This window comes from Mustelus asterias, chromosome 9 (assembly GCF_964213995.1).
Source record: "Mustelus asterias chromosome 9, sMusAst1.hap1.1, whole genome shotgun sequence".
Taxonomy (NCBI): Eukaryota; Metazoa; Chordata; class Chondrichthyes; order Carcharhiniformes; family Triakidae; genus Mustelus; species Mustelus asterias.
In genome coordinates, this window is record NC_135809.1 from 15,003,246 (window position 1) to 15,026,329 (window position 23,084).

A 23,084-nucleotide genomic window follows, 5' to 3' on the forward strand; every position below is an offset into this window, starting at 1 on the left:
TGAGTGAGGAATGTCTCCACACGCCTGGATGAATGTCGCTCCAACAATGCTCAAGAAGTTCGACACCATGCAGGACAAAACTATCTGCTTGATTGGCACCCCCTACATCACCAATGCACTTGGCAGCAGTGTGTGTACCATCTACAAGATGCACTGCAAGTACTCACCAAGGCACCTTCCAAACACCATGACCTCTACCACCTTGAAGAACGAGGGCATAGGAACACCACCATCTGCAAATCCCCCTCAGGTCACCCACCATCCTGACCTGGAAGTATATTGCAATTCCTTCACTGTTGCTGGGTCAAAATTCTGGGACTCGCTCCCTAATAGCCCTCTGTGTGTATCTAAAACACATGGACTGCAGTGGTTCAAGAAGACAGTTCATCATCACCTCAAGGGCATTTAGTGATGGACAATAAGTGCTAACCGAGCCAGCAGTGTCCACATCCAATGACTGAATACATTTGAAAAGGTTTTCCTTCCCTGAAAGACATGAATGTGCCGGTTAGAATCTTTGGTGAAATTCAGCAGCTCTGATCATTCTTCCTGCTGCCAGCCTTTAAATGACCAGATTGCTGAAACATAAACTGGCCACAGTTGAACTGTTTGGCTAGTCCTGCACCATAACTATGCCGTACCCTTATTAAGATACCAAATCTGACTATGTAAGGGTGCTGAATTAGTGCAGATCTGATGTTGAATTTTCCCTGGTTTTCTGACTATATCACTTAAGAAGCTTCCTCAAAGCCTCATTCATTCCTTGAACACTCTTTGTCTGATTTCAGCTACACTTGCTTTTAAAGCAAAAATATTTTTTAAATGCCAGAAAAAAAATTTAATGATGTGGGTTTTGGTGATGCTCTTTCAAAACCTGACATTGTCAAAGCACTTCTGGGAGTGGGAATTTCATTTGTCATCTATAAAAAGTGATTTCAATGACACCGTGTGCTAGAGGCAGATGAGGGAGGTCATTCAGTTCATCTTGTCTTTTTAAGAACGATATTACTGCTTCCCCTCCCCAATCCCCACAAAATGACACCAACACAATTCAACTGGACTCCGCTCTATTCCGTTCTAAATTTTCCTGAATGTCCTATCCTACTCGATATAGTGTTCTGGATTTTCCTTTACTAGTTTATGTGCTCCTTTCAGATTGCCTTCTTTCTATGCTGCCAAACCTAAGTTTCGCTCATCTTTCCTCATAAATTAAGCCTTTGGATGTGGTGTACTTGGTTTTCCAGAAGACATTTGACAAGGTGCCACGTAAGAGCCCATGATGTGTGGGTAACATATTAGCCTGGATAGAGGATTGGTTGACTAACGGGAAACAGAGGAGGCATAAATGTGTCATATTCAGATAGGCGGGATTTAACGAGGGATCAGTGCTAGGGCCTCAACCATTTATAATCTACGTTAATGGCTTGGATAATGGGACCAAATGTATGGTTGCTAAATTTGCGAATGGTGCAAAGATAACTTGGAAAAGAAATTGGAAAAAGAACATAAGGGGTTTTGAAAGGGATATAGAAAGTTAAGTGGGTGGGCAAAAAATTGGCAGATGGAGTATAATGTGGAAAAATATGAATTTGACCAGTTTGGCAGGAAGAATAAAAAAGTAGTGTATTATTTAAATGGGGAGATATTGCAGCGGTACAGAGGGATTGTTGTTGTCCTGGTACGAGAATCACAAACAGTATACGTTGACAGCAAATGATTAGGAAAGTAAATGGAATGGGGTTTTTTTGCAAGGGGAATGGAATACAAAAGGAGGAATATTTTGCTACCGTTGAATCGAGTAGTTAAGAGTGCTGTGTACAGTTTTGGTCTCCTTATTTAAGAAATAACTTAATTGCATTAGAAGTAGTTCAGAGAAGGTTCCCTCACCTGCTTCCTGGGATGAGGGGGCTATTCAATGAAGAAAGGTTGGGTCCATATCCATTGATCCTGAGGAGACTTGACAGAATGGATGCTGAGAGGATGTTTGCTGTGCTGAGATACTAGAACTAGGGGACACCATTTAAGAGTATCTCCTGTTTAAGACGGCATGGAGATTTTTTTTTTCTGAGGGTCGTGAATCTGTGGAACACTCTTGACCATACAGCGATGGAGGTAGGGTCATCAAATATTTTTAAAACAGATTCTTGATTGACAAAGGAGTCAAGGGGTAGTGGGGAAGGAAGGAAAGTGGAGTTGAGGCATCAGTCATGGTCTTATTGAATGCCAGAGTAGGCTCGAGGGGCCAAATGGCTTACTCCTCCTAATTTGTTGTTTGTATGTTCAGTCTTGTGGCTCTTCATCCAACTTTCCCCATGGCTTGAATGACTTTCTTTTCTTTCAGGAATCAGAACAAATCGCTGTGATCAAGCTGTGGTCTGAAACGAGCACTGTACGATTTCAGCATGATGTCCTCCATCTTCAGTTCGATTGTGCTATTTTGGATGTGTAGTTCAGTCTTCTGTTTGCTTAGTTGATTAAAGCTCGCTGTAGTTAGATGACGTTGATTGTTGAGTTTATTGAAACTTTTCGGGATTTTGTCCCCAACGCCACCTGATGTGCTATGCTTTGAACTTGCCTGTATTAAATCTGACCTGTTTACTTGTTTTGTATACTTTGTAGTTTCTGACCCAACTCTTCCAAGTGCAATTTCCCCTTCTGGTTTGATGTCAGTAAATTTGATCAATTTGGATTAAGTATCTGCAAGTCGTAGTTTATTTAGAGTGATTCTAATGATGATTCTGGTTGCCAACTGCCTCTTCTCCCACCCTTCTCCACATACACCCAACCTGCTCCAACCGAGGAATTCTCCTTCAAAAGGTGCTACTGATTCCTACCATTCAACCTCTTTCCTTTTCATTAACAGAATGAGAATCCTTACTACTTCAAATGTTCTAACCTTTCATGAGGAGCTTTATCAAGTGTGTTTTGAAGTCAAGGTACACCACATCTGAGATGCCACATCATCAAAAACTTAAGGAAGTTGGTCAAGCAATATTACCTTTCTAAATCTATACCTGGTACTGCCTCCTGGGCTATTGTGATATAAGTAATTCTCAGGATTCCGCATGATCAGTTACATTATTTAGCAGAGCATTGAGGCAGGACTGATTAGCCTGCTGGTGCTTGCATCTGTTTTGTTTCCTTTTTTGAAAATTAACCTTTTCAAAATGTCTGCCTGTTTCTGACTTCTCTGGAACTCCCAATGCCAAGTGACTTCTTCAATAGCTCATAAGTGTCATCTCTTGCTAGTCCATCCCAGGGGATTTATTTGTTGAAAACCTTTTTAGCTTGTTTAGAATTTCCACCTCATTTACGTCTCATTAGTTCCAACTTCAAATATTACTGTTTTCAGAAGCCGTGTTCATGTCTTCCCTGATGAATACTTGAAGGAAACATTCATTCAATACGAACGAGAATATACTTGTGCTTATCCTCCATTCAGTTCAGATTGCCGTTTTTTGGGGTTCTCATTTCTTCTCTTATTCTCTAAAACTAAAAGAATTTCTTACTTTTGTGTTTTGTATCTGCATTCTGCTATTTTCCAGATCTATCTCTGCCTCTTTGCCCTTCTGGTTTGATGTCATGAAGACTTTTGCCTTTTTCTCCAATTAAATCACTTACCGATTTGGGGCCAACATTGCTTCGCACTTTATTAATTATGGCTGTGCTTTTTTTAATCCTGTATGCTTAGCATTCAGCCTTTAAAGTTGTTCCACCTGTTCACCGCTGAAACAAAGTTAGCCTTTTAAAAGTATGTTGCGACCAGGTGACTCCCCTCTATTCAACCTCCTTGGTTCATCATAATGAAGGTTTTAGGTTTCTTTTTCACAAGGATGTGCTGCTTCGAAATTAGAATGTTTAACTATTTAAGGTGTGAGTAATAAGGAGCCAGTCGAATCAAGTTTTCTTGAGTCAAAGAATAAACATGTTGGCCACTAAACTCAAGAAAAATAACAAAAACACGACATCACAAATTTGACCCTCGTGCAATTATTCGGGCCCACAAAGAAATGCACATCCACACACACACAGAAATAAGAAGAGTTAAGAGTTCAACAAAAAAAAGTAAAAGAATATACAGTTAAATGTCTTTTGTCCATGAGGCACATCTTTTAAACACTGCAGCCCATTTAGGTTAGCTGCTTTCTTGCATCCGGTCAGGTGTAGAAGATATTGTAATTATTAGGAGACCTCAGTTTACTGGTAGGTTTCTGGTAGAGTTGACTTCTCGAACCAGCTGCCATTTTTACTCCAAAAGAGAGGGGGAGTGATCAGCCTTCAGCTTGTTTCCTCTGCTGAAGATTTTCTTGACATCGCTTGTGTGACTTGAATTCTCTCTCTAGTTGCTGAGCAGCCTTACCTTGAAATACTTCACCCATTGTGCACTTCCCTAGGGTTTTGGGTGTTTGTGGCAGCCAATGTTCTAGTTTCCAGTATTTTGCCTTTTTAGTGTCTCTTCCTTCGAGTGTTAAGAGTTTCGATGGATGTCTGGATTATAGGAAATATGTCTCTCTTTTCACACTCCCCGAGGGTAATTTGTCTGCTTCTCACATTCATCTTGGAATGTGACTATGCATTTTTTTCAAGCAGTTTGCCCTGTCTCAGTTCAAATTGCAAAATTTTCAGTCAATTGAATGTTGAAAAATCATATTTTCAAAAATTAAGAGGCATAGCCTTGTGATGAGTAATACTAGCAAATCTTCTGACAGATTACATGTAGCGAATCAGAGGAGATGCTGTTTGATGAGGAACAAGGGTGTTACCGATAAAGTGGGATGAAAAATGTTTTACAGAAGGGAAATGTGGGAAGTGTCCAAAACATCAACTGTTTAATACATTAAATACATAGATTGAGGACCACCTGTATTACGATCTTATTTTTGAACCGCTAGTCTTGTCAAATTGAGTATTTTGCCTTCGCTGTCTCTGAAGAGTATCGCAGCTTCCACTCCCTGTATATTACTTGGGTTACTTATTACCAAGTCAAGATAAGCACTGTCTCTGACAACTTCCCTGACTTGCTGGGTCATGAAGCAACTATCTGTTTGAACTACGAACCATTAGGTAGCATGATTACAATCTGTTTACATTGTTAATAATCACCTTTTGTATTTTCCCTTTAATGCTTGACTCCCATCCAGTTGAAGAATCTGCTTATCTCCACTTTGAATATATCCATTGGCTCAGACTCCCAAGTCTCTGAGGTAGAGAATCCCAAAGATTCACAACCTTTTCAAAGATTAAATTTCTCCTCCTCTCCATCTTATGTGAATGACCGCATATTCTGAATCCGTGCTCCCTAGTTCTAGACTGTTACGAGGGGAAACATTCTCCCAGCATCTATCCTATCAAGCCCGCTTAGAATCTTCTGTTTCTGTATAATTACTTCTCTTTTTTAATTCCAATAAGTATTGTCCCACCCTGTTCAACTTTTCCTTATAAAATAATTCCTCATATCAAGAAACACCCTAGTGAACCTTCTCAATAACTTTCAATGTAATTATATCCCTCCTTTAATGCTTTATTTTGATCTCCTTATTTATGTTAATGCGAGTTTCACTTTTCCTCAAAGATTTTGGCACTAGTATAAAAATAGTTCAGAGATCAGATTTGTAAGTATTTAAGATGACCCTAAATGACTCCATGAGTGACCATTTTAAACGTTCTATAGAACAGACCTTTTCTCTTAGTACAAGGTTTCAAAGATAATGGTGACCATGTACTGAACCAGGGCACTCAAGAATAAATTGGCCTTTTAACTTATGCATTCCAAAATCAATTAATGTGCAAAGTGGATCTGTATAGATTAATGTTGAACAGGGCAGTGTCTTTACCCTGTAACCCATAGCGAGTGAAGCATATTTCAGTTCTAAATCAGTTATCTCCAAAAGTCAAATAACCTGATTGCAGGTGGGTAATTTGGTAGTTCTAGTTAGATGAAACTAGCATGTACTGATTGTCCTCCTTTCTTGCACTTGACACACTTTCAGACATTTGACATGTGACATCCACACTAGTTGTAAGATTAATATATAACATTTATATCACTCAGCTGCCATTTCTGTAGTATTGCTACTGCCATCATGCTTAAATATACATTATTTTCTATATTCACTGTATTTATTGCTAAAGTCATCAAAATAATCATGTGTATTTGTTGCACTTGTAAAATATTGATGCTGGTGTATCATTTTGTCTCAAATCCTTGAGATCTCAACTCTTTTTAGTTCCTTCATGGGATGTGAATGCCCCTGACTAGGCCAGCATTTATTGCCCATCCCTAATTACCCTTGTGAAATGGTAGTGAGCTGCTGCCTTGAACTGCTGCATTCTATGTGTTGTAGATGCACCCACAATGCTGTTAGGAAGGGAGTTCCAGAATTTGGACCCTGCAGCCTGTTAAAAGGCCAATTTATTCTTGAGTGCCCTGGTTCAGTACATGGTTACCATTGCCTTTGAAACCTTGTTTGGACCCAGCAGCCTTTGGAAAGACAGCAACAGAGTTACAAGTTAGGGTGCTGTGCGGTGCTTGGAGGGCTCCTTAAAGTTGGTGTGTTCAAATGCATCTGCTACCCTTGTCCTTCTAGGTGGTAGAGGTTGCGGGTTTGGAAAGTACCGTCGAAGGGGCTTTATTGAGTTGCTGCGGTGCATCTTGTAGGTTGTACACTGCTGCTGTGCATCAGTGTAACAGGAGTGAATGTTGAAAGTGGTGGGTGGGGTGCCAATCAAGCATTCTGCTTTGACCTGGATAGTGTCAAGCTTCTTCAGTGTAGTCGGAGCTACACTGAAGATTCCATCATACTCCTGACTTGTGTCTTGTAGATGGTGAGCAGACTTTGGGAAGTCAGGAGGTGAGTAACTCCCCACAAAATTCCCAGCCTCTAACCTGCTCTTGTAGCTACAATATTTATATATGGCCAGTCCACTTCAGTTTCTGGTCGACGTTAACTCCCAGGATGTTGATAGTGGGGGATTCAGCAATGGTAGAGGCATTGAATGTCATGGAGTGATGGTTATAGCCTGGTACTAGTGGCAAGTTACATTCACACCACACATCAGCCCAAGCCTGAATATAGTCCAGGTCTTCCTGCATATGGGCACAGGCAGCTTCAGTACTGAGGAGTCACAAATGATGCTGAAGATTGTGCAGTCGCCAGTGAACATGCCCACTTTTGACTTTATGATGGCGGAGAGGTCATTGATGAGGCTGCTGATGGTTGGGTCTAGAACACTACCCTGAAAAACTCTGATAGTGCTTAGGATTAAGGTCAGCTATTGCAGAAACATGCTGCTGTAGCAGGTGAGAGGAACATGCAAAGCTGCGGAAAAGCAATGTGGCACTTTGGAAAGTTACTTTTATAAACGTGTTTGAGTTGCAAACCCTCTTAAAATTTAGAATGAGAATTAGCCATTTTAAGAAACGCAGAGCAAAATCAAACATTTTATAGACTGCACTCCTACTCAGTCCTTTTATCAGCTTTCAAGCTGATGTTGATTTCAAATACTATATTATAAACTGAATTCCTCTTGCTATAGCAGGTAGATGACTAAAGAACCTTCAATTGATAACTTCACATAAATCTCTGATGTAATATTGAATTGTCTGTGCTGTGTTTAGCTTGAATGAAATGCTCACTTAAGCTCCACCTATAATTGTCAAATGTTGCAGTCACATATTGTAGTTGCTGGCTGTGACCTTGAAGTTGGCAAAATAAAATGAGCTGTCATCTGGGACTGTGTGGATTTGTGTTGTTATGAATGCTTGCATGTTACTCTGGTTACAGCAACTAGGTATTTGAAACTGCCTCCTCCCTGTACGGCTAGCCTATTGGAATGTTGCCAGACATTGGGAAAAATTGTTGTTCTTGGTTTAAAAAGATGCAGTCAGAATGACTGTCCTTGACATAAAGGCAGCATTTGACTGAGTGTGGCATCAAGGAGCCCTAGCAAAACTGCAGTCATTGGGAATCGGGGGAAACTCTGTAAGAGTCATACCTAGCACAAAGGAAGATGGTTGTGATTGTTGGAGGTTAATCATCTCCATCTCAGTTTATTACTGCTGGAGTTCCTTAGGGTAGTGTCCTAGGCCTAAATATCTTCAGCTGTTTCATTTACATTCTCTCCATCCTGCAGTTAGAAGTGGGATGTTCAGATGATTGCACAATGTTCAACATCACTCAGTGACTCAGATACTGAAGCAGTCCATATCCATCTGCAGAAAGACCTGGACAATATTCAGACTTGGCCTGATGTGTCACAAATGTTACTTGCCAAGTTAAGTGCCACACAATGACCATCTCTAACAATCATCCTTGAAATTCAGTGGCATTATCAGTTGTGAATCCCCCTGTATTAACATCCTGGGATTTACCATTGACCAGAAACTGAACTGAACCAGCAGTATAAATACTGTGGTTACATGAGCAAGTCGAAGGCTAGGGATCTTGCAGTGAATAACTCGCCTCCTGATTCCCAAAACCTCTGTCCAACATGTACAAGGCCCAAGTCAGGAATGTGATGGAAGGCTCTCCATTTGCCTGGTTCAAGAAGCTCAACAACATCCAGGACAAAGTAGCCTGCTTGATGGGCACCCCTTTCACATTCACTTCCTCTGCCACCGATGCATAGTATCAGCAGTATTTACCATCTAAAAGGTGCACTGCAACAAGTCATCAAGGCTCCTTCGACAGCACCTTCCAAACCTCGGAGCTCTACCATCTAGAAAGACAAGGGCACCACCTGCAAGTCCCCCTTCAAGTTGTACCATCTGACTTGGAATCATATTGCTGTTTACTGTCATTGGGTCAAAATCCTGGAACTCCCTCACGGCACGGTGAGCGTTCCTGTAATCCATGGACTGGTGTCGTTCATGAAGGCACCTTATCACTGCCTTCTTGAGGGCAATCACATCCCCTGAACGAATAAGAAAAGCATTCTGCTCGATTTGAAAATGGGGTAGCACGTGGGATTATTTTGCATTGCACCTGGTGCTATAGAAACCATTGAGCTAATAGGTGTTTCCACAGCACCTGGTTCTGAAATATCATTTGCTGTCATTTTACAACGTAACTCGCTCAAAATTAGCACCTTTAGCTTAGATCATGTGATTGAATTGACACATCAAAGCTTTTCTCCATTTGGATTTTGATTATTGCAGTATAGGATTCAGATAGCTCTTTGCAGTATAGAGGCAGTGTTCACATCAAAAGCAGACTAATGTCAGTTTTGTAGTAAGCAAATTATATTTAATTTTTTCTATTAAAAAGTTTGCAACTGTTTGTAGTGAAGATGTGATTTTTTTTGTTGGCTACAATCTCTATTTAGAGAATTAAATGAAAATCGTTTTGGAACAGAAAGTTAATGCAGATCTTTTCACGGTCCATTTGAAAAATTAAAATTGCTACAAGTTGGTAATTGATTTGTGAGGTTTTATTTTATCTTGAAGCTGAGACCATTTTGCTACCTTTTTCTATTTGCTCTTGGAATATGCTCAGTGCTGGCAAGACCCTAAGAAGTTGGTGATTGATGCTCCTCTTGAACTGCTGCTGCCATGATTGAATGGCGGAGCAGACTCGATGGGTCGAATGGCCTAATTCTGCTCCTATATCTTTATGAACTTGTGGTGATGGTTCCCTCGCGCTTACATTCATTACGGAATTTCAGGGTTTTGGCCAGTGACACTGAATCATGTGGTTTGCACTTAGTAAAGTTATAATGTAACAACTGTTGTCAGGTGAGTCCACTGGCAGAGGTATTAACCAAATTAATTACTTAGTTCTATGCAGTGTTGAACTTACTGAATGTTGCAATGTGTCCATTTAGACAGTGAGAGTATTCCATCCCATGACTTGGGCCATGTGGTTGAAAGAGAAGTTTTGGGGGGTCAGGAAGTGACCCACTCATCACAAAGCTTCTGCCTGCTCCTGTGGCCGCAGTACAAATGTGACTATTCCAGTCCAGCTTCTGGCTAATGATGAGCCAGAGGATGTGGTGACAGGGCACTCGACTATGGTGATGCCTCTTGTTCCAGGTGGTCGTTACTAGGCACCTGTCAATCCCAACCTCCTTGTTCTTAATGTAAATCAGCAAGGAATACTTCATTATTCAAGGAGTGGTGAATGAACCTGAACAGTATGGAATTAACAGTGCACAGTCCCAATTACAATTGGGCACTAATTCTATTCAGGTTATAGCTTTATCAATTGGGAACTTGTGTGAGCTCATATATATATAAGAACTGAGTGAAATAAGTTTTTTTTGTTGGAGGCACACTTAATGCAATGTTTCTCTCTGCAAATAAAAACGTAAGCGTATAAAGATTAACTCCAGTATTATATCCTTCACCACATGACTTATCAAAGAGTTTCAAAAAACACCTGAAGGAAAAGCCATCGTATGAGCAGCTGAAGATGGTCCTATGAAGATTAGTTTGCTAAGAAATTCTTGCAGTCATGCCCTGCTTTTCTGATAGCTGGACATTTGTCTTTTGTGTTAGGTATGAAGCCAGCCAGTGGAGGATTTTCCCTATTACTCCCATTGGCTTCAGACTTGCTATGGTACTGTATTCTGTTAAATATTGCTTTGGCATAAAGGACAGCTACTCGCTACACTGGCAGAGGTGTCTTGCATTTGTACTTCTTCCTTTATCCGCAATACTCACGGCAGAATGATGTGGCAATATGTGTATTCCTTATCATTTCACCGCCCCGCCCCATCCAATTTCCTTTTGAAATTGGCCTGCAATTTCCTTGCTTAAGCAAATTTCTTGTTTTGTTGAGGGGAGGTACAGCTAATATCATCTATAGGCTCGTTTTGGAAGTTATTTAATGATATGTGATTTAAGGCAGTTCTTGGGTTTCTACTGGGATTCCTCAGGATTACACATTTGGCTGTTAGGTCTCCACATGTGATGCCCAAATACCTGCGATCTGTCTTAAAATACATAGAGCTCATTCTGCCTAGATAGAAAAAATGGAAATAGATAGCATAAAAGCAACTGAGATTTAACCAAACCAAAAGTCAAATTTCCTTAACAGAAAGTCTTCAAAGTTCAGATTTTCTTTGTTTTCCCTACCCAGCACACAGGGATATAAATCTTTCAATGTCCTTCAAATTCTACCTGAAGAAAGATTTTCAGGTAGCTATGGTTGCCATTCAGGAGGGGTAGGGCAGCATTGTCAGTTTAGTGCAGGCATTGATTTATTCAATTACAGGAAGTGGAATCCTGGCGGGAGGTTGAATGAGAAAAGTATAAACAGGCATTACGAGAATTAATGGGCGGTAATGTCATTGAACTGCTCCAAGAATGAATCTGAACTGGACTATATAAACATAGAGGGAAGGGAATTCACAGAGGAACGGGTTCATCAATCCCATTCATACCCCCATTAATACTTTTTCCTTCATCGAACTATTTGGAGCACAAATTGCGATCATTGGCCACCATTGATGACTGATCTGCCCAGTATCTCTCAAAATGTCTACTTGTTTTGTTGGAAGGAGTGAGGGAGTGCATCTCCCTTCGTGACAAAACATCTAGAACCTCCAGTAGCCTGACTCCCTTTTGCAGTCATTGAAGAATTATTGACTCTTGTATCATACCCCCCAATTATAGAATGTTCTGAGAGAACACGTTTCAGCTGTCCTATGGTTTAAAACTCCTTTTCTTTTCTGGTACAGCCTTTATTGAGGATTCCTTAAGTGTTCCTATTATTGCAGCTGGTTTATCATATGAGGATGGCACAGTGGTTAGCACTGCTGCCTCACAGCACCTGGGTTCAATTCTGGCCTTGGGTTACTGTCTGTGTGGAGTTTGCACGTTCTCCCTGTGTCTGTGGGTTTCCTCCGGGTGCTCCGGTTTCCTCCCATACTCTAAAGATGTGCGAGTTAGGTTGATCGGCTATGCTAAATTGCCCCTTAGTGTCAGGGGGATTATCAGGGTAAAATGTTGGGTTATGGGGATGGAGCCTGAATGGAATTGTGTTCTGTGCAGACTCGATGGACCAAAGGGCTGCCTCCTGCATCTTATGATGTACATTTCAAATATCATTCGACTTTCAACAATGGGTTTTGAGATGCCCTATCTTATGGCAACATTTTTGTTCATTGGTGGCTCGAAGGGGGCATTTGTTGGTGCCGTCGTTGATTGTTAAGGATGGGTAATTAGGTCCACTCCTATGTAGCAATTTCCAGCACTTATGTGGTGCAAATGTTACTCAGCACTTACCATCTTAAGTCTTGGATTTTGGTGCACCCAGCTGCAGACTGCTTCATTATCTGTGAAATTGCAAATGCAACCACTCATTTTCAGTCTTAAGAGAGGGAAGGTCATTGAAGCTACCCTGATAATAGATGGGGGCTAGCACATGCCACCTTGAGCAACGCCTGTGGTGATGTCCTGAAGCTGAGGTGTTTGACCTCCAACCACAGCCGCTGTCTGGTATATCGTCATCTTAAATTTGGGATTTGGGACTGTGTTGTCTTCTGGGAATTGTTGCGTGTGCTTTACAGCTATGTGCTGTATTTTGTAACCTGCAAGGTTTGCAGTGTGGGTGTTTGTTTCCACTTGCAGACAGGAAAAGACCACTGGTCCATCTAGATGGTCTCGTATATTATGAGCTGCCTTGTGCATCCCCCGATCCATTCAAAAACCGTGTAATCTTGGAGGGGCGTAAAACCATATTTTAAATCCAGATCAATCAGGAGGGAAATATAATTGTCACAATTCAACTGAGTAGTGATAGTCCAGAAGCATGAAAAAAAAATGTACCCACGATTGGTAATATTCATGAGATCTGGTGAGGTATATTAGACCGTGCATTGGGGAGCATTATCGTGATGCTTGGATGATGGGATGGGTTTTTTCCTGAGTTGAATTTCTGTCATGTTTTCGACACGTGTTAATTTCCTAGAAACTCCCAAAAATTATCCAACAGCTTCATAAAAACGGACAGTTTAACACAACCAGAAATAAAGGGATGGGACATTCCATCCCTTATGTGGAAGTATGTGAACAATTGCGCATTAATGCCTGAACGCCTATGCAAGAATTTGTTTCAACTTTCGAAGCCACATTTTAAGCGCATAACTAATTGTTTACGTATTCATTTGCACCAGCACCAAAACTGTTTGGCAATGAGATTGATTACTGTGTTCCTTCCTCTGCCTTGGAACCATAGAATCCCTACAGTGCAGAAGGAGACCATTCGGCCCATCAAGTCTCTCTCAGCGACTCTCCGCAAGAGCTTCTTACCCAGGGATTGAATTTATCACTTTCTGATGCTAATGGTTTAGTTGCTCACTGCTGTGACTGGAGCACACATAACTCTTGGCATTTTCTATAATAGTTTAACCTCAAATACAGAGTAGGATATACCATTCTGAAATAATCCATTTGCTAGCATACTGAGAGATAGCGTTCTCACATTTTTACGTATGTTACTCATTGACAATGATTCATGGAATAAAAGAAGTAAGCTGTCTGGGTACTTATCATTGGAAACCCTGACCTTGCAATCGATGTTAACTCCAGAAACCTTTCCATACTTTACAACAGAGACTATGCAAACTGTAAATGTGAGGTCATCCATTTGATTTATTATTGTCACATGTGTTAGTATACAGTGAAAAGTATTGTTTCTTGCGCTATACAGACAAAGCATGCTGTTCATAGAGAAGGAAACGAAAGAGTGCAGAATGTGGTGTTACAGTCATAGCTAGGGTGTAGAGAAAGATCAACTTAATGCGAGGTAGGTCCATTCAAAAAATCTGACAGCAGCAGGGAAGAAGCTGTTCTTGAGTCGGTTGATACGTGACCTCAGACTTCTGTATCTTTTTCCCGAAGGAAGAAGGTGGAAGAGAAAATGTCCGGGGTGCGTGGGGTCCTTAGTTATGCTGACTGCTTTGCCAAGGCAGCGGGAAGTGTAGACAGAGTCAATGGATGGGAGGCTGGTGTGCGTGATGGATTGGGCTACATTCACGACCTTTTGTAGTTCCTTGCAGTCTTGGGCAGAGCAGGAGCTGTGATACAACCAGAAAGAATACTTTCTATGATGCATCTGTAAAAGATGGTGAGAGTCGTAGCTGACATGCCAAATTTCCTTAGTCTTCTGAGAAAGTAGAGGTGTTGGTGAGCTTTCTTAACAATAGTGTCGGCATGGGGAGACCAGGACAGATTGTTGGTGATCTGGATACCTATTTTGGTCGGAATAACAGCAAAATGGACTATTATTTAAATAGTAAAAAAATTGCAGCATGCTGCTGTGCAGAGGGACCTGGGTGTCCTTGTGCATGAATCACAAAAGTTGGTTTGCAGGCGCAGCAGGTAATTAAGAAGGCAAATGGAATTTTGTCCTTCCTTGCTGGAGGGATGGAGTTTAAAAACAATGAGGTTATGTTGCAGCTGCATAAGATGCTGGAGAGGCCACACCTGGTACTGTGTACAGTTTTGATCTCCTTACTTGAGAAAGGATATACTGGCACTGGAGGGGGGGGCGGGGGGGGAGCAGAGGAGATTCACTCGGTTGACTCCGGAGTTGAGGGGGTTGACTTTTGAGAAGAGACTGAGTAGACTGGGGCTATACTCATTGGAATTCAGAAGAATGAGGGGAGATCTTATAGAAACATATAAGATTATGAAGGGAATAGATTAGGTAGAAGCATGGAGGTTGTTTCCACTGGCAGGTGAAACTAGAATTAGGGGGCATAGCCTCAAAATAAGGAGGAAGCAGATTTAGGACTGAGTTGAGGAGGAACTTCTTCACCCAAAGGGTTGTGAATCTGGGGAATTCCCTGCCCAGTGAAGCAGTTGAGGCTACCTCGCTGAATGTTTTTAAGGGAAGGATAGATAGATTTTTGAACGGTAAAGGAAGTAAGGGTTATGGTGAGCAGGCAGGTAAGTGGAGCTGAGTCCACAAAAAGATCAGCCATCATCTTATTGAATTGCGGAGCAGGCTCAAGACTCCTGCTTTTCGTTCTTATGTGGCTCAGGTACCAGCAGTGCAGCTGTGAAACTTTGGCAACTTCATCCTTTTGACTGTATGTTTGCAATATGTTGGTTTGCCCCTTTTTTGTACTAAGGAGCTTAGGAATAACTTTGTGGCACTCTTGCTACTGATAAACCTATCGTAAATCAGAACAGGTCCGTTCGAATTTGCAACATATGATCAATGCATTTTAGTGCAAACACAGATCGAAAGGTGGCTCTTGAGGCTTCACAAAGTCTAAAAGATTGCTTCTGGAAAAAAGGAAGAATATATGAAGCAAAAAGTAAGAATACATGAAGCAAAATAATGAATGATATTTCCAGAAAAGGGAACAAAAATATAAGGAACTGATGACTTTGCTTAAATCATACTGACCTTACATTCCCTCCTCATGCTGTTAAGTTTGAGATTTTGTAAACTTGAATACGCATTTGCAAAGCGTCCATCACAGCAATGGAAAAATACAAATAATTTAGTTGTTGCTTCTCACAGAAGTATGGTGAAAATGCGATTTGATGGAAAAGATGTTTGAATGTTAAGGAAAGAAAAATGAAATATGGAAAGTAAAACTGTTAAGGAAGAAATATTTACTATATTTCTTGTGACTGAACATATACAAATGTATGAATTGCATCAACTCCTTCCAAGTTATTTGTGTATAATTGGTATTATTTATCAGGGTTTAAGGTGACCAGTTGAGTTGAATTATTAGCATGAATTAATGTTCAGACTTTGTATAGTTTGATTATTGTTTATTTTGAGTTAGCGCTCTTTGAGACCATTTTTTCTGATTCTCTTAACAGGCAGAGAAAATGATCAAGAACGTGCTGATAATGGTGTTTTTGCTGCAACGACCTGTCAAATTGATTGGTGTCCTATCTGCCTGAACCAATTTGTGGAACAAGAAGTGGCTGTACCTGAGAGCTGTTCTCACATTTTTTGCCTGAGGTGCATTCTTGCATGGGCTGAAGTAAGAAAAATGTTAATTCCTAATGAAACAGTATTATGAATATATGTTTTAAAAACTTCATATGTGGAAGTGAAATGAAAATATAGGAGTCATGAATTGTGAACCTGATTTGGTTGTGTGGGTGAGCAGTCTGTTATGAAATTAATGTATATGATCTATAAATGGAACAATTGAGCCAGATGAGCAGTAGTGCTCAAAAGTTGTGTTTTGGTGCAGACTTTGGCAGGATTATGGTTTGAGGTGGGAGATGGTATAGCAGGAGTAAGAGTGATAGGAGTTGCATTCCCTAAGTTTAGGATGAGCTGTGACATTTAATTGAATATATATATATATCCTGTACAGGAGAAGGTTGACCATCCAACATTATGTATCTCCTTGTGACAGTTTATAGATATAATCGACCAGGTCACGCTGGGAAAATTACAGCATGTTAGCAGCACACATCCAGATTAATGCACAAGTTAAGAGATGCAGCATGAGTTACGAATTTCCAGAACTTGCTGGTGGACCACTTTGCTAATTTCTTCGCGTAAGTGTTCTTAAACCCCTTCCCGTTAGTTACACAAACTAGGGTTGTATTTCTTGGAATCTAGAAGGTTATGGGTGATACGATTGAAATTGTATGATATGAAGAGGAATTGATCGGGTGGACAGAAACTATTTCCACTGGTTTGGGATTCTCAACCCAGGGGCAATGTCTAAAATTTAAAACCAGTCCTTTCGGGGGCGAAATTAAGAAAAGCTTCTACGTGCAAGAAGTTGGGACCTTTCTTCCGCAACGTCGATTAATGTTAGATAAACTATGAATTTTAAATCTGAGGTTGATAGCTGTTTGTTAACCAAAGGTGTTGAGGAAAAGGGGCAAAGGCAGGAATATGGTGTTATGTCAGATCTGCCAAGATCTGTGAATGGCTCGAGGGGTTAAAGGGCTCCTCTTGTTCCTATGGACCATTAACTGCACCACACAAACCTGTGTCTGATAATTAAGAGTATAAGTACCAATTTAATTATGGTGATAGCGTGCAATGTCAATCTTCCTAACCCAGAATAGGAAACGGTGAAAGTATTCAGTCTAATTCCTGCATGTGGTCAATTGTTAACAATTTGTAAATCATCAGTTTATTTCATATATTTAATTTGTCTCTTCTCACTTTCTTACCCTTTCTATTTCACCTTGTGTATCTGATTTGATTTCGATTCACACACTGGGCGGGATTTTACAGCCTTGTTCATCCCGAAACTGTAAAATCCCGCCCAAGGTCAACGGACCTTTCCATTGTCTTCCTCTCACCTGCTCCGATTTCCGTGGCGGGCAGAGCGGTAAAATTCCAGCGACTATTTCATTCTTCTTCTCTGTTGTTTCTCATTTTCAAACTTCAAATCCTGTTGGTTAAGGTGACGCACTACAAGTTATCAGCTCATATTTTCAGCTATTAACGGCCCAAAAAATTGTGAACTTAATACAGAAAAATGTCATTTATTGTGTGCCATGAGATGCCTGCTTCATCTAGAGCTAGCCCAATAATATTTTGAAATAATATTTACAGAATTCTTAATGAAAAGTTAAATGAACATAAGCACAAAAAATCAAACAAAGTAGAATCCAGTTGCAATTTACTAATTGGAGAAATGGTTTCATATCGACAATGGATAAAATAATGCAAACTATTCCAAGAGGTTATCTGGGTGAAGATAACCTGCATAAAGATCATTTAACAACTGGAAAATGTTTGCAGGGGAGAGATTCTTCTGCTCAAACATCTTTAACTTCTTTGAATACTTTACAAGTAAATTAGATGGTGAATCTCCCTGTAATATTTGGACTTTTAGAAAACTTTTAGCAATAGTTTTTAAGATGCTTCTTGGGAAGTGATGTGCCATGATGGGGAAAATTCCTGATGAGTCAGTGCTTAGAAGGAGCCCTCTTGTTTTCAGTCTTTTGACCCCAGTAACAAAACCAAATATGTTTTCCAGGAGGCTCTGGCAACACTAACATAGGGAGAGCAAAGAGACAGCGGGTGAAACACATGGTCTGTAAATACTTCAGTAAATGTATAGTTTTGAACATTGGTTTAAAATGCTCATTTCAATTGGAGGAGAGTCACTTGGAAATGTACCTCAAAGTGATGGTCGACCTATCATTTTCATTGTATAGACATTGTGGCAAACTACATTTCAAAAAAACTGATAGAATTTTGGGATTAAATAGCCAGGGCCATATAGTACAAGTTTGTAGTGGTGAAGCTAAGATTTAACACTGCTGTGTCAGACCACATTCAGAGTAAATGTATTCAGTTTTGTCACCAAAAAATATAGGGTGCGTTGGAAAGAATACAGGGAAACACAAGTCTGGTCTATCTGTAAATGGCAATGAGTTAGTGAGAGAATCATAGAATCCCTACTGTATAGAAGGAGGCCATTTGGCCCAGCACGTCTGTACCGACCACGCTCCCATCCAGGCCCTATTCCCGTAAACCCACACATTTGCCCTGCTACTCCCCCTAACTAGGGTCAATTTAGCATGGCTATTCAACCTAACCCGCACATCTTTATGGAATGTGGGAGGAAGCCGGAGCACTCGGAGGAAATCCACGCAAACACAGGGAGAAGTCCAAACTCCACACAGACAGTGACCCGAGGCTGGAATTGAACCTGGGCCCCTGGCACTGTGAGGCAGCAGTGCTAATTACACCGTGCCGCCCTTTAAATTCAAGCAGCTGTGTTGGGATTCAAACCAGTGCCATTATGGGATTTGGACCAGTGCCTTCAGACCTAGGGTCTCTGGATTGCAAGAGTTAAGTAATGTTACCACTCCCCCACCATCTCCCTCTGAGTTATAAGGAAATAACTGCGAAGATTGACTGACCTTCATAACTTTGCAGGGGTGGACAGGTGCAGTAATAAGGAGGAATACTTAACAGAAGTATGTACAGAAATATTAAATGACATGGACAAGACAAATACAAAATATTTATTTCAAGCAAGCCAAGAGACTTGGATTGAAAGAGATAAATTAGTGAATAATAAACTTAAAACCAAATAGTTAAGAATTTTCTTTCATTGGTGGCAATATTTATTCTGGAATAATCTGCGAAACATGATATTAAGTGCAAGAATATTAGATGGTCGAGTTTCCCCCATGGCCACAGTCAGTGATTCCGTGCAAGTCATTCCTATTTTCAAAGCATGGATGTCTCCCTCCCCAAGCTTGGATATTCGCTCAAGTTCATTGGCATATCACCAAATGTAAGATCTGTCAAGGACAGCATTTTACAATGTGGTTTTAGAAAAAACATTGCTTTCCTTGATTATTTAAGAGTGGTAATTTGATATAATTTGAATTACTGCAGCTGAAAATTGATTTATCACAGAAACAACGTAACTCCATCACCTGTGAATAACCTTGATTTTAACTGACAGTTACTTTTCACAAATGTTTAAAACCGCTTTCCAATTAAATCGTGTTACCGTAGTGAGTTCCCTAGTAAACTAAAAACAAAACTAATTCTCTTTTCAAAATGTGTCTATTATTGTCCTTGTACCCATAAATTCCAGGTTTTGTTTTGGAGCCTCCTCAAAAACCTAAGAACAAATGCAATTAGCGGGAACTCCCAACGATGACTAATTCACCCTGGGGCGTGGCTGGTCTGGACAGGGCCTGCTTCTAGTGTAACGTTTTTAGATTTAGCACGAAGGACTGGAGTTGCACTGAATGCAATTTGCGCTTGAAGTTCCATGATCGTCTTGCACAATTAATGTCATTATTGAAGGAATTCCATCCCCAAAAATGGCGTGGTTGAGTGGCCAGAGTTCAGAATGCAGCTGCATGCATCAACAAAACAATTGCCTTATTCGAAAAATGGGGCGATTTTGGGAGAGGGGAGCAGGGGATGGAATTGGTAATTTCCTCCTCTTGTGTTTTTTGATGATGTATGGATTCCTTCATGGTAATGACACATTTAAGGATGTTGGCTAAACTGCAATTTGTATTGGTATTTTGGAGTAGTTCTTTTGAGGTGGCCTAAATATCAGATGTTGCTGTTTATTCCATTTAAAATTAAAAAGGAAAGTCATCATGGGCTCGGCATTGAAATAAGGACCCAAGAAGTGTTTTTACTTTAAGCATGATTAGCATGTTTTTATTAAAGATATTTAATTAGAATATGCTATAGTTGCACTATTTAATGAATAACTTTTCCAGGTACACTGTTGCCTAGAGCTGGAGAGGCTTGCATGTTAAATTGCATTTTTGCAGTATTCCTATCAAATGTGCCCCATTTTGATATGGATCAAAATATGCAGTCTATGGGCTGTAAATCAGGAAATATTTGCTCTTGCCTGGTGGGATATTTTAACAGGACACCCAGTACTTGAAACTTTAAATTACTCATTTTTGTTGTAAATTATTCATGTCTGAATTATAAGTTTACCAGATTCCTAGTGTGCTTCCTAGTCTGCTATGTGAGGTGAGCAACGCTGAACAACAGTGACAATTTTGCTCTTGTCGATGTGCCCAACAAAATGTCAAAGTAAATTCTGTTTGTGTCAAAGTGCTGGCTGGCAATGTTGGGTCCCACAGATTATGCTGTGTGCTAATATTTCCTGGATTACAGTATTTGTACCACTGATGTCTACTCTTTGCCCCAGGGGTTCTGGCTGAGGTTGGCAGGGACACTGGGGTGAAGGATGGAGGTCAGTTAAGTTCCAGCGTGAAAACTGGAATATCTTGGTGAATAATGCTGGAGAGGAATTTAGCAGGTAAGCTTCTTTCAGCCTTTACTTTGGCATCCCAATTACGGAGCAGCTGTGGAGCAATAAAGGCATTTAAAATTAAGAAGCAGCAAGAACTTCTTTGCATTTCTAATACACTATTACGAATGTTCAGAATAGGAGTTGAGCAATTTTCTTTTATTGATGCAAGTTATTGTAGAAATCCTTAAAATTATGCCTGCAGACTCTGGAAAGACTCCTCAAAACAACTGGAAAATAAAACGCGTTTCTGTTGGTCGCACTCGCGAGTGCCAGTCAGCCGGTGATGTGCTGAATTACATGTTCCAACTCTTCTGGCATGAAAGGGCAATAGATTTTGCTGTATTCTTTATTCAGACCTGAAAATTTGGCCTGTGTTTTTAGTATAATTTAGAAGAGCTAATGAAGAAAGAACATTTGAATGCAGTTTTTTTTAAAGTTGCGTTTTCTGGTGCAAACCTCAAGAATTGGTGCATTTTTTCCCCTGTGTAAAGATTTATAGTACTGTTGTATTTTAGCTGATAACTCATATGGAATCCCAATTCTCACTGAAGTCAGCGGGGTGGGGAGCTGAATTCTAATATACTTGACCTGCATGTTGCCAATCTCTGAATATTGATGCCATTTGCAACCCGAACGAGTAGTGTTATAATTACAGGCAATCTTCTCTCATTAATTTAACAGTTCTTGATAGCAGACACTATTCCTTATGATCTGGAAGACATATTTTTCCTACATTCCATTCTTGCAAAGGTGCAAACCGGAGATGATAGTCATTCTACTTACTGTGTTCCGTTTCTTAGATTTAATGTAGTCTTTAGTTCATCTGCAAAATTCACAATTGAGTGATATGAACGCTGGAAATCGCTTGGGGCTGGGGGCCTGGACGGGGAAGAATTTATAAAATGCGTACAGGAAGGTTCTTTGGAACAATATGTTGACAGTCCAACTAGAGAGGGGGCTATACTGGACCTAGTACTGGGGAAGGAGCCCGGTCAGGTCATCAAAGTTTCAGTGGGGGAACATGTGGCAAATAGTGACCACAATTCTGTAAACTTTAGGATAGTAATGGAAAAAGATGAGTGTTGTCCTATGGGTAAGGTGCTGAATTGGGGAAAGGCTAACTACAGCCAGATTAGGCAGGATTTGGTGGTTGTTGATTGGGAGAGGCTGTTCGAGGGTAAATCCACATCTGGCATGTGGGAGTCTTTTAAGGAGCAGTTGATAGGACTGCAGGACAGGCATGTGCCTGTAGAGAGGAAGGATAGGAAAGGTAGGATTCGAGAGCCGTGGATAACCAGTGAAATTGTGGGTCTAATCAAAAAGAAAAAAGAGGCATACATGAGATCCAGGCAGCTAAAAACAGATGGAGCACTGGAGGAATACAGAGAAAGTAGAAAAGAACTCAAACAGGGAGTTAGAAGGGCAAAAGGGGGTCACGAAATGTCCTTGGCAGACAGGATTAAGGAGAATCCTAAGGCATTTTATACACACGTGATGAACAAGAGGGTTGTTAGGGAAAGAATTGGACCTCTTAGGGACAAAGGAGGGGAATTATGCTTAGAACCAAAGGAAGTAGGTGAGATTCTAAACGAATACTTTGCATCAGTATTCACAAAGGAGAGGGACATGTTGACTGGTAGTGTCTCAGAGAGATGTGTTGACCCGTTAGAAAAGATCTCAATTACAAGGGAGGAAGTGTTAGGGTTTTTTAGGAAACATTAAGACAGACAAATCCCCAGGGCCGGATGGCATTTATCCTAGACTCCTCGGGGAGGCAAGAGATGAAATTGCTAGACCTCTAACAGAAATCTTTGTCTCTTCGCTGGACACAGGTGAGGTCCCAGAGGATTGGAGGATAGCAAATGTGGTCCCGTTATTTAAGAAGGGTAGCAAGGATAACCCGGATAATTGTAGGCCGGTGAGCTTGACGTCCGTGGTAGGGAAATTGATGGAGAAGATTCTTAGAGATAGGATATATGCACATTTAGAACTGAATCATCTCATTAGCGATAGACAGCATGGTTTTGTACGAGAGAGGTCATGCCTCACAAATTTGGTTGAGTTTTTTGAGAAGGTGACAAAAACGATTGACGAAGGAAAGGCTGTGGATGTCGTCTATATGGATTTTAGTAAAGCGTTTGACAAGGTCCCTCATGGCAGGCTGGTGCAGAAGGTTAAATCTCACGGGATAAAAGGTGAGCTAGCTAGATGGGTGGAGAACTGGATTAACCATAGAAGACAGAGGGGAGCAGTGGAGGGGTCTTTTTCCGGTTGGAGATCTGTGACTAGTGGAGTTCCGCAGGGCTCTGTACTGGGACCTCTGCTGTTTGTGATATATATAAATGATTTGGAGGAAGATGTAGCTGGTGTGATCAGTA

At 40.7% G+C, this 23,084-nt stretch overlaps 1 protein-coding gene across 3 annotated transcripts in view; it reads left to right on the plus strand.

Moving 5' to 3' along the window:
• scaf11 (SR-related CTD-associated factor 11) overlaps positions 1–23,084 on the plus strand; it is a 68,666-nt gene that overhangs the window by 10,713 nt on the left and 34,869 nt on the right. For 2 of the 3 annotated variants that reach the window (XM_078219714.1, XM_078219715.1), the window contains exon 3: positions 15,788–15,954. In XM_078219714.1, coding sequence (XP_078075840.1) covers positions 15,788–15,954 — 167 coding nt within the window. Of the gene's footprint in view, positions 1–15,787; positions 15,955–20,635; positions 20,713–23,084 lie in introns of those variants that run through there. The other variant, XM_078219716.1, reaches the window with a different exon arrangement.